Raw genomic sequence first — 17,474 nt, forward strand, 5'->3', positions numbered from 1 at the left:
TATATTTGGTAGAATTCGTTGTTCATTCGACGCCGCCAGATGCCGTCCTCCAGTTTCCCGCCGACTGGTGTTCACAGCACTTTACGTTCGAAGACTCCAAGCTTTCCGATCAACTTCTCTGAAAATCCACGAGTCTTGTCCAACGAGAGTTTGGTTTTTGTTTGCAAACAACGGGTTTCAGTTGGCGTCATAGACCGAAAATAGCCCGATTTGCAGCCGCAATCTGTCTTCACACCTCACGGATAGTTTCATAATCGCACGTCACTAGCCTATCAAGATAAACAAATTCGTCCACAACATCAAATTTTTCACCAATTAGCACCACTTCGTCATCACTACTACGTTCGGACCAACATACTTGATACTTGGTCTTTGTGGTGTTAATATAAATCGAATCCTCAAGTCTTCCTCTTACAAGGTATGAATACCTTTTGCATGACCCGATGGTCGATCTCGATGATATGCATATCGTCTTGAAAACCCTGGGGCGTATGCGACTACGTGACAATGGTTTCGTTTCTTTGTACACCAGGTCTCTTTATCGCTCCTCCCAGTGTGATGTTGAATAGAAAGTTCGAAAGAGCATCTCCCTGCTTTAGTTAGTCCGATGACGATATTCCATCCGCTACCCGTACACTTGATTTCGATTCGTGAAGCGTCGCACGAATCAGTCTAATCAGCTTCGCCGGAAGACCTTGTTCGATCAAAATCTATTTCCAGTCCTTCAATTGCTGTCTTGAACTCGTCTAACGAAAGAGGTTTCACAGCTTGTCCGTTTAACAATACCACGAAGTGCTCTCTCCTCCCGGTAGCCACCATTGTTTTATCTGTCAGCAAGTTACCATCACGGTCGTTGCACAACGTCTTCTGTTGTCTGTTTTCCTCCACACGCCATTGGTTGTTTCGTAAAACCTCCGCATATAATTCTGTTGCATACTCTCTTGTGCTTGATGAATCACACTTTCCTCATGCTCTCTTTTGTTGTTGCAGTGGATTTGTTTTTCGGCTACTCTTGACTCCCTATATCGCTCCATGCTCTGCCGGCTCCTCGATACCAGCATCCGACTTATGGCAGCATTCCCCCTACACAGCACTCCTCGTCGAACCACCCGTTCCTAGGTAGTCGTTGAGCAACGCCTATCACTTCCTGCACTGCCGTACCAGGGTGTCTACTCATAACTTGAAATAAAATTCCCTGAGTTTTCCAGTTTTTTTTTTCAGGAGAAATTTTTGAAAGTTTATAATTTAAAAATTAGTTTAAATTAAAAAAAAAACTAATATACTTTTCCAAACTTTTACAAAAATATGCCCAAAAAAATAGATAAACATCTTTCAAGATTTCTAAGAGTACTTAGTTCATATGATTTCTACCAGAGTTCCTTCCAGAATCTCTGAAGGAGTTTTTTCACGAGTGGGGGTATCTGTTGGAGTGCATCCCGATGTGTTTCTTGAGGCTGGATTCATCCTGAAGATGCTTCCAAAATTATCTAAAGTTCCTTCACGAATATTTCTTAGTGGTTTTCTAGGATGGCTTTCCGACAGCTTCTCTCGGGATTTTTATGAAATTCTTGCAGAATTTCACATGGCCTTCTTTCAAAGAGTCTTTTGATATTTCACATGGATTTCTTCCCGGGATTCCTTGAGTGTTTCAAAGTTCCCCCTCGAATGTCTTCAATATTTCCTCCCGGGATTATTCTTAGAACTTTTGTTCGAAATGTCTGATTTTTTTCTCAGCCTTTTTTTTCTGAAGTTCCGAGATTTCTCCAACAAAACATTGCAAAGTTTCTCACAAGGTTTCACATGGATTGCTACGGATATCTCTCCGGGAATTTCTCACAAAGAATTTTGCAAGAACTCTGGGAGCAACTATTAAAGAAATCCAAAAAGGGGCTTTCAGAATCTCGGGACAATTTCCGATAAAGATTCCGGGAACAGTTCTGGGAATATTCCCGAGAAAATCTGTAAAAAATAATTTCAGGTAGGTCACTGTTACAACTGTTACAGAAGTTCCATGAGAAACTCTGAGAGAAATCTCATGTGAAACTTCAAAATAAATCCCGCGAGAACCTTTAGGACACTCCTGAACAAAACAAGCGATGAACTCTAGAAGAAAGTTTACGGACATTTCATGAATAAATTACAGGAAAAACTTCGGAAGAAATCCCAGGAGGAACAACAGCAGAAAATTCGCGAAAAACTCTTTCAGAAATCTTGGAGAAACCCAAGTGGAAATCTTTAGAATAACTCATGTGGCAACTCTGGGAGAAACCTCGGAAAGATGAAGATGAAGAGGTCCTGGAGAAGCAACAAGAGGAACACTATATGGAATCGCATAAAACCTCCAAGAGGAATCCTGTGCAAAATTCCAGCGACAACTTCTACGATTTATCCCAAGGCCAAGATACATTATTGTTATAGGGAAATCCCACAAAAATTTCTTTGAGCAAAACGCAGGAGGATCTCCTGGAAAATTCCACGAGGGCCTCTAGGAGCAATATCGGGAAAACTTATAAATCTGTGCCATCCTCGTGAAAAAAAAATACCAGAAAAAATCGGCTGGAGTTCAGAAATCCTGGAAAATTCTCAAGGAAGAATCCTTGAAAGAATTGTTCGAATCTTTAAAAAAACATGCTGGAAGGAATCCGGAAGAATCTCCAGGAAAATTCATTCAGGAATACCAAGAAAAAAATGGCGTGAAAAATATGGAAGTTCTAGAAAAAATCCCTGTTGGAATTTCCGAAAAAGTCCTTGGAATTGGCGGTATCCAGAGCCTTCCTCGTGCTTCTCTAGCACGGTTATCCAGATTTTTTCTTGATTTAACTAGCTTTGCGAATAATTATTCAGTGTAATTTTCAACGTTTTCACGGAACCACAAGCTATCGGTGAGACATTCAGCATTTGTTTTGACAATTTGTTCATACTACAAAAAAAAATAGTATAAGCTCATGTTCTAAAGGAGAAAATACATACTCGGAAACATTTTTATTCATACCAACAATTCAGTATCTCAAAGATATTCTCTGAGTATTCCAGGTTTTTTAGGTATTAGATACCCTACGTACTACGGTACTCATCGCACCGTGAGTAGACTCGCACAGAGTGTTGAGTTTATCGCTCTCGTTGAACTCTCTATTATTCGCTCGTCCAGCTTATGGAGATAGTTAACTACCGTATAGCGACTCAGACACCAATTTTCTGGAATTCACGAGCCAAAAAATTCGCTCGTTCAGGTTTATCTAAGGTCCTGTCGTCCCGGAGTATCGAATTTCCAATCATAGTCCTTATTTCGATACCGGGTCGGTCATTTTATTCATTTCGCTGCCTACGGTGGTAAAACTGCCACCTTAGATATAACTGATACGATACAGAACAGACGATATTTGAGCTGCACCTCGTTATTCAAAATTTCATTTTATTCGGTTTAGTGAGTTTGGAGATACGGAGGTTCAAAATGATTATTAGATAACTAGAATCATTCTTAATTAATGTAGAATAGATAGCCCATTCTCGCTAAAATTTGAACCATTATTAATAGACAAGTATTTGATCAACTAACAGTGAAAATTTGAGAATTGCCGATGAACTTTTCAAAAATTTACATTTTTCTAAAGTGAAAATAATGCGTGTCCCATTATTTTGCCTACCCCCTGCATATGGGGACCGCGACAGGACCTTGTAGAATAATGTGGTTTCAAATAATGCATTGTAAACTGTCAATGATATAATCTCTTATTTTAAGTTCAAATAGCATAGAGTTCAGATTGAGAATCCCTTTTCCTCTTTCAGAGTGTAACACAGTTTCTGGATGTCCCCTATTATTTGCTATATAAAACAGAGGGGTATTTTCATCATTTCCAATCTGTATCAAAAGTTAGTTTTGAAATCAAGTGGGGTGATGCCAGTTTACATCGGCAACCAAGCGTCTCCATTTCTGGACAGATGTTTTCACCCATTATTTGCAGGGAAAGCAACGGCATTGAATAATATATTCTTATACATACTGAAACTTATCTTAACAAGAGTTAATAAGTCTCTCTCTCTCTTCTTGGCGTGACGTCCTCATTGGGACAAAGCCTGCTTCTCAGCTTAGTGTTCTATGAGCACTTCCACAGTTATTAACTGAGAGCTTCCTCTGCCAATGACCATTTTGCATGCGTATATCGTGTGGCAGGCACGAAGATACTCTATGCCCAAGGAAGTCAAGGAAATTTCCTTTACGAAAAGATCCTGGACCGACCGGGAATCGAACCCGTCACCCTCAGCACGGTCATGCTGAATACCCGTGCGTTTACCGCCTCGGCTATGTGGGCCCTTAGAGTTAATAAGTATATCATCTAAAACATCCCTCTACTTTTCCACTTCCAGACTTCCCCATCACCGACATCAAGAAGGACAGCAGCCAGATGAACATGGGTTCCCCGTCGGACGTGTTCTGCTCCGTGCCCGGCCGGCTCAGTCTCCTCTCCAGCACCTCGAAATACAAAGTTACGGTGGCAGAAGTGCAGCGGCGCCTGTCGCCCCCCGAGTGTCTCAACGCGTCACTGCTCGGAGGAGTTCTCAGACGGTGAGCTTTTTCTCTACCTAGTTGCATTCATTAACATTTTGCGCACTAATTGTAAGCAGAACTGTGATGAGACTTTTGTCTGGTGCTTTCTTCATTCGCACAACTAAATTAGATCGACCGTGGAAAAATCACGATAATTATCAGTCGCCTTTTTCCCGTTTCTTTCACCACAGGGCAAAGAGTAAAAACGGCGGCCGGTTGCTAAGGGAAAAGTTGGAGAAAATCGGCTTGAACTTACCGGCGGGACGACGCAAGGCCGCGAACGTCACGCTGCTCACATCCCTGGTGGAGGGGGAGGCCATCCACCTGGCACGTGACTTTGGTTACGTCTGTGAGACGGAATTCCCTGCCCGACAAGTCGCCGAATACCTCTCGCGGCAATACTCGGAACCGCAGGAATCCTACCGGAGGAAAGAACTATTGCTCAATACTAAACAGGTGGGTGTCTCTAACGCCTATTCTAGTACTTCAATTTTCAAATAACTGCTATTTAATTCAAATTATTCTCTTTATATTCAGATTACAAAAGAACTAATGGACCTGCTCAACCAGGATCGGTCTCCTCTGTGCAACACCAGACCCCAACACATTCTGGACCCCTCAATCCAGCGACATCTGACGCACTTTTCGCTCATCTCGCACGGGTTCGGATCGCCCGCCATTGTGGCAGCGCTAACAGCCATCCAAGTAAGTCCCAAAGCAGCTCAATAATCTGCTCTGCACACTAAAATATTCAGACAAAATACTGGAGTATCTAATCATGATCATCTTTACCCCTACCCAGAACTTCCTCAACGAGTCCATCAAACACCTGGACAAGATGTACCCCGGCAACGGCGGCAGCATGGTGACGTCCTCCCTCGACAAGAGCAAAATGGACAGCGACAAGAAATGACAGTTATAAAATTATCTGTTCACCAAAATTGAACGCTTTTAGCCGGACTTGATGCGCTCGGTTCGGAAGCGGAAACTTCGGAACCGAAACAACAACAACAACAACAACCGATGGATGGCGCCATCATCGACAGCTGTATCATAGTAAAACCGCAGAAAGCCGCAATGTGATGTATAAAAAATGGAAAAAGGCGGCCGTAGGCGAGCAGTAAGCAAATTTATTATACAGAAGGTTACACTATGAGATTTCAACACTCTAGATTGATTATAATTAAATTATTATTGGTCACCACTTGCAAGCAACGTAAATATTTGAAAGTCTGCACGTTTTTTCTCTCGGTGTTCTCAATATATTTAACTGTAATCAATTGAAGGCGCATAATCGTAAAAGGAAGTATTGTTTTCTATATTTAATAATCCTTTTTGTGATAGACTATTGTTTAATAATCTTAGAAACTAGGAGCATGTACATTCCCATTTTTATTTGATAAATCAATGGCCATTGATACTTGTTTCATCTGCAATTCCCATTTTTAGCTAAAATGAGCAATAGTTGGGCGCCAAAGCTGACGCCCGACTAGAAATGCAAAGCAAAGATGACTGACAAGAGCACCTATTAAACGAATTTTATTTATTGTTTACTTTTAAGAATAAAAACAACAAAGCAAACAATGGAACCATCTTTGACAAAAGAGCCGATGAGGCTTAGAAAGTACTTGTGAAGTCATGTGCCAAAACAAAGCAAAACAAACTTTACACATATTCTTCGACTATTAACACCATTTCCCCGCGCCATAAACTCCATGTGCCAACTCGGAACAGTTCTGCTCAAAAACATCCTAACTTTCGATGACTATCTTTCCCTTCCCTCTCCTATTAGTGCCATGATTCCATTATCACTATTTATCATCGCGTCAGCCATACTTGTTATTCCCTATAAAAATTCACATTGTCGAACAGAAAGAGGCAAACCATATCATTCCTATCATGCGCATAGAGCTCACATAATCATGACGAAACGTCATCCATGCCATAAAATATTTATAGCACACATGTGTGACAACAGAAATGAAAAGCTCAAAACATTTATTGCCAACCGAATGTTTCAGATTTTTTCCACTCTTCCAGTTGTCGTCAAACAGTTCAATCTGTATGATCGGAAATCGTATTTCGTGAAAATAATGTAACTAAAACAAGCGAAACTTTCACCTTGTGAAAGTTGTTGTACATGTACAAAATAAATCGACTAGCAAAAGGAGATCTATTATTACACATTTTTTCGAAGAAGGAAAAACAATTAACTTAAGCATAGCAAGCCAAGCAAAAAGGTGTAAATTTTATTATCGGAAATTGCCCACATTTTGAAGCCCATTCTCACGTGAACACACAAACAAAAACACTCCGAACAATTCATCACACATCACTTCATTCACGATTTCACCACACAAACAAACGCATATTGGTCAAAAGAGATGTGAACTGTTTCACACGGTTCGTTGTAAATTTAAGCCAGTTTTCAAATACAAAAGCAAATTGTCCGTACGTACGCATCGCAAGCCAAAACATGACACAAAACTCTCACAAAGCAATGTCCAAGACATTCCCGTTTGAATACAAAACAAAAAAAAACTAGCAAGCCCGTCGCAATGAAAAGCACAAAAATTACCGACAAAAAAAACAAAACAAATCACAATAGCTCTAGCCAAATCTGGTGGTAAACCGGGTACCCGGAGTGTCGTACACGCAAACAACCTAGGAAAATTAAGAATCCGAAAACGGAAGCATACAATTGCAAAAGGAGAAAACAAAAAAAGTTGTACATGAACAAAATGGTATAAGAGCAAATTTCAGAAGTATTATAAATTCAAATTTAATGAAAATATATATATTTTAAAACTCAATTCAGCTGTGTTGTATTTTTTTTCTTTATTCAATTTTGGCCTTACATAGGTAGTTGCTGTTGTAATCCGAAAAGGTTCCAATTTTTTTTTCCTTGACATCCTTAGTTCTAGTCTTACATAGGTATTTGTAATAGAGCTAGTAAACTATAGAGGAAGAATATCGCTGGCGTCGCCGCCGCAACATCTCTTGCTGGCGGAGATAGGCAGGTATATAAGTGTCAAAGCGAAAAAGTATATAGTTTGACAGATAGATACCCGGCATGTTTTCGAACGAGAACAAAGCGAACACCAGCGACATTCGTCCTCTATAGTTTATTAACTCTATTGTATTTGTTGTTGTAATCCGAAAAGGTTCCATTTTTTTTTCTTGACATCCTTAGTTCTAGCCTGTTTGCATGAGTCTCTGAAGTCAAAGTATGCCATAAACAACCATGGAGTGTGCAACAATTGGCGATTAACCCTACCTAAATTTCACTCATAGCAACCGAGCAGAAAACTAGGTGGCACTGTGAATACTTATGAAATGCGTAGTCATTGTTATTAGTCAGTCAGTTCTCCATGCTATTCAAATAGAACATAAGATGACCCATGGCCATGATTGTACACTGAACGGCGGCTTGCGGTGAAAATTACTATTCTGAGGGTCAATTTAAATACACAACGCCACTAAATTTGTGCAGACTGATTTTCGTTTCAATTCAACAGAATTATGTTTTGAATTTTACCATGGCTTCGATTTTCAATTAAAAAAAGTTTCTGTTGGTAACCGGATTCGAACCAAGAACCTTGATCACCAGGCTCGCACGCTACCACTCGGCTATCGAACCGGTTGATGTGAGAAGAAACAAAACGCACACAAGAAGCGTTGGTTGGTCGATGATCATGTTTTGCCATGGTAAATTTAAAAACATTGTTATGCTTGTCATTACTGCAAGCCGCCTTTCAGTGTAGTCACAGCACAACATTATTGTTAGTACACGTAAGGCGCCATCCACAAATTACGTAACGCTCTAGGGGGAGGGGGGAGTATCGTCGAGCGTTACGGTCCATACAAAAAATTTCGGGGTTTCATACAAAAAAGCGTTACGGAGGGGAGAGAGGGGGTCGAAAAATGCCGATTTTTGCGTTACGTAATAAATGGATGCTGCCTAAAGGAATAATATCAATAATGAAAACTCAATGTTACGCCTCCCTTTGCCTAGGGTGTAACTTTTTTTACAGGCGTCGAATCACTTTGCGGTTATTAAATGTACAGTTAACTACAAGAATACCGAAGGTTTTATTAATTGAACGCTTACAGCGCCACCTAGCGGCAAAATTAGAAAACTTAAAATTTCTTGATACATTTGAACAAATTTTCCCATACAAACTTCACACTCTTTGAGTGCCCCCTTAGACTTCCAATTTCGCTCAAATTTTGAACGTAGCTTCTGGGAGTCCAAAACAGCTGATTCAGAAGGTAAGTGTTGGCATTTTTCAAATTTTATGTTTTTCATATAAGTGTGGACCACCCTAATGGCAGATTTATGGCAAAAAAATCACAAGGGAGGAGAACGTGCCTCTGAAGCCAACGTTTTTCTTCTTCTTCTTGTTCTTTACGCCTCTACGTCCGCACTGGGACTTGGCCTGCCTCGCTTCAACTTAGTGTTCTTTGAGCACTTCCGCAGTTATTAATTGAGGGGCTTTCTTTGTCTGGTATTGCATGAATTTGTATATTGTGAGGCAAGTACAATGATACACTATAGCCTTAACCACTAGGCCAACTGGAGACCCCCGTACCGATAGATTTAACCAATGCACGCTGTTTCCAAAGGCCCAACTTTTTTTTTTTTTTTTTTTTTGAAAGGTTCCTAGCGGCACGCCGACGGACGTAGAAACCTCTCCCATCACTGTGCGCACAATCGTCTCGCGTTTGCGCGGACAACAACAGTTCACTAGGCCTTTGGATAGGATAGAGAACGTAATCCTTAAGAAGCAGTTCACCAGCCGTGCACGGAACATGTCGTCCAGTAAGACACTGTTGCGTACTGACTCAGAAGGTTACGGTAGAAGATGTGAAAGTTTCGGTTTTGTCATATGGTCGATTTTGTATTTGTTTTTTTTGTCATGTCAAGGTTTAAAGAATGTTATTGTTCATATTTATGCTGTGCCCTATAATTCAGTAATCTTTGGTGTGCCTATGATACAGTATGCGGCAGGAAAAAATGCGAAAGTGTTTTTCAACTTCAAACCTCATTTTCGTCCATTTGACATTAAACAATCTATGTTTCAACGTTCCATGATCTATAATAGGCTAGTTTTCTGAAAAGTTAATTAAAAAATTTACCATTTTGGTCACTAACCTTTACAGGGCGGCGCCTGAAGATGAAGACAACCAGAATTTTCAAACCGCAAAAAATCGCACAGGTCGCTAAATTTCGCATCTGATAAAACAACATTTTTGATTTTCTCTACAATATCATCAAATATATGTACTTATTTCATCTGGTATGTAAAACTACATGGCTCTGGATCAGTGTGGTCTGGTTGTTCATCGAATTTGAGCTAATTTTGTTACTGTTATAGTCATTTTGTTTAATGACCATTGGGCGCGCAGTTTATTGATATCCGCTTATTAGGCCTACATTATCACATGTTAAACATCAAATGTGTTCATTTTTATTTTTCAGTGCTAGAATATAGATATTGACTGATACACTGTCATGAAAAAATAGTCATATATATCCCATATTTAGCGTGTAATAGTGCCTTGAACTTTTCGCATTTTTTCCTGCCGCACCCTGTATATTAGATAGTCGATGTGTTTGTTATGTCCATTTTCGTTGATCCTCATTCTAGTATTGTTTTTTATCTTTGAAAGTTGTCTTTCGTCCACATCCCTAGCACTATCAGCATCGGTCCAAATAAGTCCATATTAAAGAAAACCTTTTATACACTCAGTCGAAAAATGTAAAAATATCTAATTTGTCATAAATAGTCTACGTTAGTCAAAGTCGAAGTAGTCAGTTTTTGTCGATTTCGTCTTGATCACACGTTAGCTTCGAATCTATAAGCAAGCACTGTTAAATGCTGCACTTCCCACTATTAGTTTCTTAGTTATTTTAAATTGATATTGAAAATTATAGAGAAAATTGAATCACGAAAGCCCATCAAATGTTGAGAACTATGTATTAGCAAATTGAATACGCGAGATACTACTAATTATTTCATATTTGAATTAAATGTGTATTTGTATAGTGTTTTAACCGAATAGTGGGAAGCCCAGGAAACAGTTCAAAGTCTACTGACTCAAAAAATATTCCGAGACTCGTCACAAAACACAAAAATTTGCATGATTTACAACGACTCTCGAAACCTTCCCAGACTCAATCGACCGGAACTGTTTTCTGGGTATAGAAACTACTAGGCCCCAGCAGGTCCCTCCTGTTTATCGAGCATTTCTGATAAATCAGCCATACTCCATCTGTAGCAGCCGGTTCACAATGAACCGTTGGAGGCACATTAAAGTGTTAAAGGTGATATTTTCATTACAAGAATTACAATTAACATCCTTCACTTTAATACCGTCGAACCCTGTGATCTTGGCCAGGGACCAGGCTGTTTCCAAAGGCCCAACTTTGTGATCATAATCATTTTCGATCTGAAAAGTTGATTTTAGAGGTTTAGGGCCGATTTCTTCACCCTGGCTTAAGCCTTAAACCATGTTTAACTATATATATATGGGTAACATTGGCTTACCGGTTAAGCCGAGATAAAGAAATCGACCCTTAGTGTATTTTAATTCTAGTAAGATGTTAGTGTCAATATGGTTCAGACGGGCACGCTGCCATATTCGCATAGTTGACGTAAGCGCCACTGTAGTTTTCAACACACTTTTTGAAATTTTAACATTGAATAATGTAAAACTTAAGATTTTTTTCATGCTTATATCTAGCTAGTGATTAGATCTTGTGCTATATTGATTAGAACTGGTCACAATTATGCACATGTGATAGGTATTAGCTTGTGAATGCTGACATTCTCAATGGTGGTTGCGTCAAATATGCGATCATGGGCAGCACGATGACTGTGGACTACACCGTCGTAGTGCAGAAAACCTAACATCTTAGGAGGGTCAAGAAGTTATTTGGTATATTAGAGCCCTTCTTTTGAAAGTATCATTAATGTGATTAATCCACCAAGAAGTGAGATAGAAATGTGATTTCTATTTCAGCAAAGTTGTAAAAAACGTCATTATGAGAAAACTTGCCGAACAAACTTTTGTTATATCTGCTCAATTTCTAGAGATCTGTCGTTATTTGTGATCGACCCCTTAAAACCAGTTTTTTTTGCTGTAACTTAACATTTTCCATATATTTTTGGGAATTTCAAATGTTCTACAAAGTTGTTCTGTATGATAAAATATACGTTTCTTTCGCAGATAATGATGTGTTATTTGAAATATATTTGAGTTAATTTATGATTGATTTGATGCTTAAAAGCAGCCCAAATTGATGTTATGAATAATTTTGACCTTGAAAAATTGAATTTACAAGTGTTACAAGCCCTGTTTTTTCGAAAAAGTTGTTTGAGAGCCCTTGTTTTGAAAGCATTACTTCTGTGATTAATTCACGTAGTAGTGAGATCAAATTCAATTTTTACCATACATGAATATAGTGATGTCTTCAGGAAAGTTGTAGGAACTACCATTATAAGAAAACTTGCCGTACAAACTTTTGTTCTACCTGCTCCATTTTAAAAGATATGGGTAATTTTCTGTAAACGACGCTTAAATATATTTTTTTTATTGTAACTTCTTCCAGACATTTTTGGGAATTTTCAAATGTTATACAAAGTGATTGTATATGATAAAATACATGTTTTCTTCCCAGATGACAAAGGTTTATCTTCAATCGTACTTCAAGTTATTAATTTCAGCTACGTGCTAACATATTTTATAGGTCTATTTGAATGTCAAGAAAACCAGTACCCACCTATTATAAAATTGTATCATATTCTAATGAAAAATCTAGCCCCATTTTACTTCTGTAAATGCTACAAAGCCGTGAAAAAGGCTATTTTACAACATAAATAGTGGAATATCTAGAAACATATTAAAGCTACAATGTTGCCGTCTTCAGAAGAAACACGCATTTTGTTATATTGAATAACTTTGTAGAACATTTGAAAATGTCTGGAGAAAGTTACAACAAATACACTGATTTTAAGAGGTCGCTCACAAAAAATGGCCAAAATCACTAGAAATTGAGCAGATTTGATAAAAGTTTGGTCGGAAAATTTTCTAATAATGGCATTTTCTACAAGTGCTGCCAGAATCTGCCTCCGTAGCCAGCACTTCTCCACGGATTCGCTGAGTGGAGAACCGCAGTGGATGGCGCAACGAGAAAGGAGTAGGGAGAAAGCCATTCGGCAGCGTGCCCGAGTAAAAATGAAGCTGTTGAGGATTAACCGTGCACTGGACAGCAACCAGATATTCGTCATGGCCCAACTAAGCGTGCTACCGACGTCGAGTTTAGTCAAATCCACAGTGTTCCACACCCAGATAGTATTAGTGGGACTAGTACCGGATGAAGCGATCGAGGAACACGAACTACGAAGACATGTACTACGAAGCCTCCAGTGTTGTCGAAGCGCTGACTCAGCGAAAACAACTGAGCTCTTCAGTACCTCCGGTAAGTATAGCAGCGCCTCAAGTGATGATCCAACAGCAACCACTGAAGGTACCGATTCCGACGTTCGATGGAACCTACGCTGCCTGACCCAAAGTCAAGGCGATCTTTCAAGATCTAATGCACATCTCGGCGCTCTTCGACGAGGCAGCTGGTGTACTGAGTACGAAGGTCCTTGGCGATGGTGACTATGACTCTGCTTGGGGCATTTTGACCCATCGCTTCGAGAATCAACGTGTCATCGTGGAGACTCACATCCATGGGTTTTTGCCCTCAGGAAGATGACTTCAGCCATACAAGGAACTGCGAGCGCTCCTGAAAGTCATCGAAGAGTTGGCTAATTGTCTTGGTCTACCAAAATAACCAGCAAACGTCCCGATTACTGCCATCAACGCCTTGCGGACCTCGGCCCGCGACCAGTTGAGCTGATGATCAAGACCCGAGTTTCAAGCTTCCAGGGCAGCCGAGAGTAACAGGCACGATTCCGTCGTCCAGAATTGATAACTCCTACTGGGAAATCCCCGACGGAGTGGTTCTAGCCGACTCCGAACCACAAACACCAGACAAGGTGGATCTGATGTTCGGCGCAAAACTCTTCTTCGTTATCTTGAAGCCAAGCCAGCTGAACCTAGTGGACTACCGTCCTTTTCTGCAAGACACCTACTTTGGATAGATCGTATCTGGTGTCATTCGCGACTACGAAGGTTGATGAGCCGGGAAACACTCTTTCTTCCTACGGGGTTTCTTATGGGAGTATGAGTGAAAAAAAAGCAAAAAATCTTCCCTCCTTCACTTTCTCACAGAAAACCGCAAACAAAATCATCACCTTCGTAGTCCCCAATTGTCGATCTGCTAGTATCCAACGTCTCTCGGCAAGCCATTCATACCTCCGTGACATCGAGAGAATGCTCCCGATGCTCCCAAGTTTTCGACCGAGGAGTTGGCATGCGATACCCACTCAATTTCCATGTATTTATTAGCGAGACGAGAGTGAACGGTCTATCGTGCAGCTACCGTTCAAAGAAAATATCGACCAGCTAAGACGACTGCACTCAAGAGGTCCCTAATGCTAGAGAAACGACTTTCTCGCAACCCCGAATTACAGGCACAATATGTGGAGTTCCACCGGGAGTGCGAAGTTCTTGAAAACAGCCATGAAGTTTGTGAAGCTGAAGACCCGCCGAACGTCGCCATCCGACCTGTCTCTGAACGAAGTGCTACAGGGAGGTTCCGTAGTACAGAAAGACTTGCGTTTTACCGTCCTGCGGTTCCGGAAGCACAAGATTGCCTTTTCCGGGTAAGTATCGAAAATGTATCGTCAAATTCTACAAGCGGTGCAAGGCTGATGTTTTCTGCGGATTTTTTGGAGACCCCACCCGTCGCAATCGCTGCGGGTCTTGGAGATTGTTCCGTAATCGATGCCTACCCAATCCCTCTCGCATCGTGGAGGAGGAAACGTATATATGTGCTATCCGGCGCAGAAACGGTGGAAGAAGCCACCGCGGCCCTACGACTACTCCAGCAAATACTCGAACGTGGCGGATTCCCGATCCATAAGTGGTGCTCGAACTCTCGAGCACATTTCCGTGATAAAAAAATTGTCAATCAAAGAACGAGGAGTGAACGATGCCATCAAAGTGCTCGGTCAGCTCTGGGACCCGGGTGCTGACTTTTAGTTCATTGTCAGCCATCCGAAGCCGTCAGCTGATGCTGACCAACAAATGACGAAAAGATTGATGTATTCGGAGATCGTTAGGATCTTCGAACCTCAGGGCCTAGTGCCGCCGGTCTTAGTGTTGGCGAAGCTCTATGGCAGCTGAAAACTGGCTGGGACGATTCGGTCGACGAAGTCACGGAGTAGAACGAATTGCAAACCTCCCTGTTATATTTGCCACATCGACATTCAAACATGCGTAGCATTCGATGGGATGATTGCGTACGAACCGTGAGTTCTCCGATGTCTCAACCACAACCGGTTGGTGCAGAAGGTGTTCCAAGCCCAGGATTTGACGTTCCGGGAGGTTGTGCTGTGGTGCGACAGTACGAGTGTCCTGGCCTGGATAACGAATCCGCTCAACCAGCTACAGCTGTTCGTACGAAACCGAATAGCTGTCCTTCAAAAAAGCACAAATCGACACTGATTCTTCATTAGGGCCTAACTAAAATTTTCGATTTCTCTTCATCGATCCTCTCTTTGTGTTACATATTACAGAATGTGTATTGAGTTTTCCTAAAAATGTTTGATTGAAATGCGAAGGAGATGACTACCTACATCTTGCTATAGAAACAAAAAGAATAATGATTTTGTTCGTTTTGATCAAGTTATTAGCGAAAGAGAGTCGACGAAGAGAAATCGATCAAGTCAGTTAGACCCTTATGAAAAATCATTGTCGAAATGTCTACCGATAGGAGTACGAGTCCCGAGGCCAACTACCCGAAACGCTGAAGACTTGAAGTCTGGTGGAATGGGCCCGACTTCCTCCTCAGAGTGGTGTACCTACGACACGACATCGACTCGCTCGAACTCGTTCCAGATGATCAGCTACCCGAAATGGAAGGAATGATAGCCAGCCCGGCTTTAAGTATCGAAACATTCCCCTTATTCAGTATTTTTTGAGTCATCCTCTGTATTCTGCGATTCATTAGGAACTGCGAAAAGACTCGGATCCATGCGCGCCATCCAATTTGGCACTCGAGTGCCGAATAATGGATCCACACTCGGCTTGACTGCTCAAATCTGTAAAAACTTTTCTTCAATCGGCAGACCTTTCCCTTCGTGCTGATCTATTGCTTGTGGCTGCAGCATGTACATTTTTTTTATCGCCGAGATGCCCCTGCTGAAACACATTGATGACATTCATTTGGTTGTAACGGTTCGTAGTACCCCCTCAGCAGGTTATTAAGAGTTTGTCGCGGTCTAGTGTAGTTTTCGCCTGTTTGTTTATTTAAAATTCAGGGAAGTGTTTGTGTTGGTTGTTTCCACTCTTTGTGTTTGCTAGTCACCCGAAAAGGACGCAGCTATAGATAGCAGTTACCATCATCCTTCAACATTAGCCACCAGATGCCTCTGCCTTGCCTGAATCATGGACGTAGACGTTGGTAGCGAAAGGAGGCCATTAGGATCTTGGAGATCCTCAATTGACCTATGAAACGGCCTTTTGCCCAAGTGATCGACACTCGTGAAGTCCGTTGTACTTGTAGTGTCTAATATGTTCCTATTGTGTGTGTGGTGGATTGCAAGGACACAGAACCCCGTAGTTTTACCGTGGTTTTACCACAAGCATAGAGGGGAACCCTAACCCTAAAATGGGTCACCCTCCGCCGTGACGATATCCGGCAAAGACTTGGGCAGATGAAGATCCGGCCATTCGTTACTCCAGGCAGAGGACCAACATGAGGCCCGTGCTCCGGCGGCCGCGGACTTCCTGGCTCGATCGGATGGCATAGGCCGCAAAGGGGAGCGGGACATTTGGCATAAAGTCATTTGGCATAAGGTCGTTTGGCATAAGGTCACTTGGCATAAAGACATTTGGCATAACGGTGATTTGGCATAATGGACATTTGGCATAATCGAAATGCACCCTTCTTTATTATGCCAAGTGTCCATTATGCCAAATGACCGTTATGCCAAATGTCTTTATGCCAAGTGACCTTATGCCAAACGGCGTTATGCCAAATGACTTTATGCCAAATGACACAGACCCGCCGCAAAGGACATTAAAGAAGAAGAAGAAGAAGAAGAAGAAGAAGAAGAAGAAGAAGAAGAAGAAGGACGAGAGGAAGAAGAGGATCGGCAGATGATGGCAGCAGTAGAAAGGGGCCCCGAGGAAAGAAGGTCAGACTCAGTGAATCAAAATTCAACCATCGCGCAGCAATAATGACAATGTCGCAACCTGTATTTGTTGCGACAATCCACCCAATGCGACATAAGTTTGTCCCAACTTGAAAATAATAGGATTAGCATCGTACACCACGAGCTTAGAGATTTTTAAGCCTTGCATTGCGATTTTCGAACGGTAACTTCGAGTCGGTAAACACAACAACTGTGCTGAAGATCTATCATCAAACAGTTTCGACTTTGCGTTAGTAATAATTGAATATTCACGAGTTGAAAAGTACGCAACAAATTCAGCTTCCGTTTTGTCTGCAACATAAATTTTCGAGATCATGTCATTATCTGTTACCAGTAGGGATAAAGAGTAATCGTCGCGCCTTCTTTGTTGCTTGTTTTGTGCCTCTTTTGTCTGACAATTCGCTTCACTGGTCAGACTAGATTAAGAAAGTAGTGTGAAAGTAGAGAGCTAGGGAAAGATAGAAAGGAAGTGCACAAAGTTTGGAGGAATAAACAGGAGTGTGAAAAAGGCAGCTCAAGTGTTTTCCTGAATCCGCGAAATAGCAAGGATAAGCGTGCCGACCCTTGAGATGTGAGGTCCTAATACAGAGTCT

General features: G+C 41.2%; 1 protein-coding gene across 6 annotated transcripts in view; it reads left to right on the forward strand.

Moving 5' to 3' along the window:
• The window catches only part of LOC109408342 (transcription factor AP-2-epsilon), a 254,560-nt gene extending 247,419 nt beyond the window's left edge, over positions 1 to 7,141 (forward strand). For all 6 annotated transcript variants that reach the window (XM_062856073.1, XM_062856072.1, XM_062856075.1 and 3 more), the window contains 4 exons: positions 4,366 to 4,564; positions 4,738 to 5,002; positions 5,084 to 5,251; positions 5,349 to 7,141. In XM_062856073.1, coding sequence (XP_062712057.1) covers positions 4,366 to 4,564; positions 4,738 to 5,002; positions 5,084 to 5,251; positions 5,349 to 5,459 — 743 coding nt within the window. In that variant the 3' untranslated portion in view covers positions 5,460 to 7,141. The remainder of the gene's footprint in view (positions 1 to 4,365; positions 4,565 to 4,737; positions 5,003 to 5,083; positions 5,252 to 5,348) is intronic.
• The last annotated feature ends 10,333 nt before the right edge of the window (positions 7,142 to 17,474 follow it).

The sequence above is a fragment of the Aedes albopictus genome, chromosome 3 (genome assembly GCF_035046485.1).
Source record: "Aedes albopictus strain Foshan chromosome 3, AalbF5, whole genome shotgun sequence".
Taxonomy (NCBI): Eukaryota; Metazoa; Arthropoda; class Insecta; order Diptera; family Culicidae; genus Aedes; species Aedes albopictus.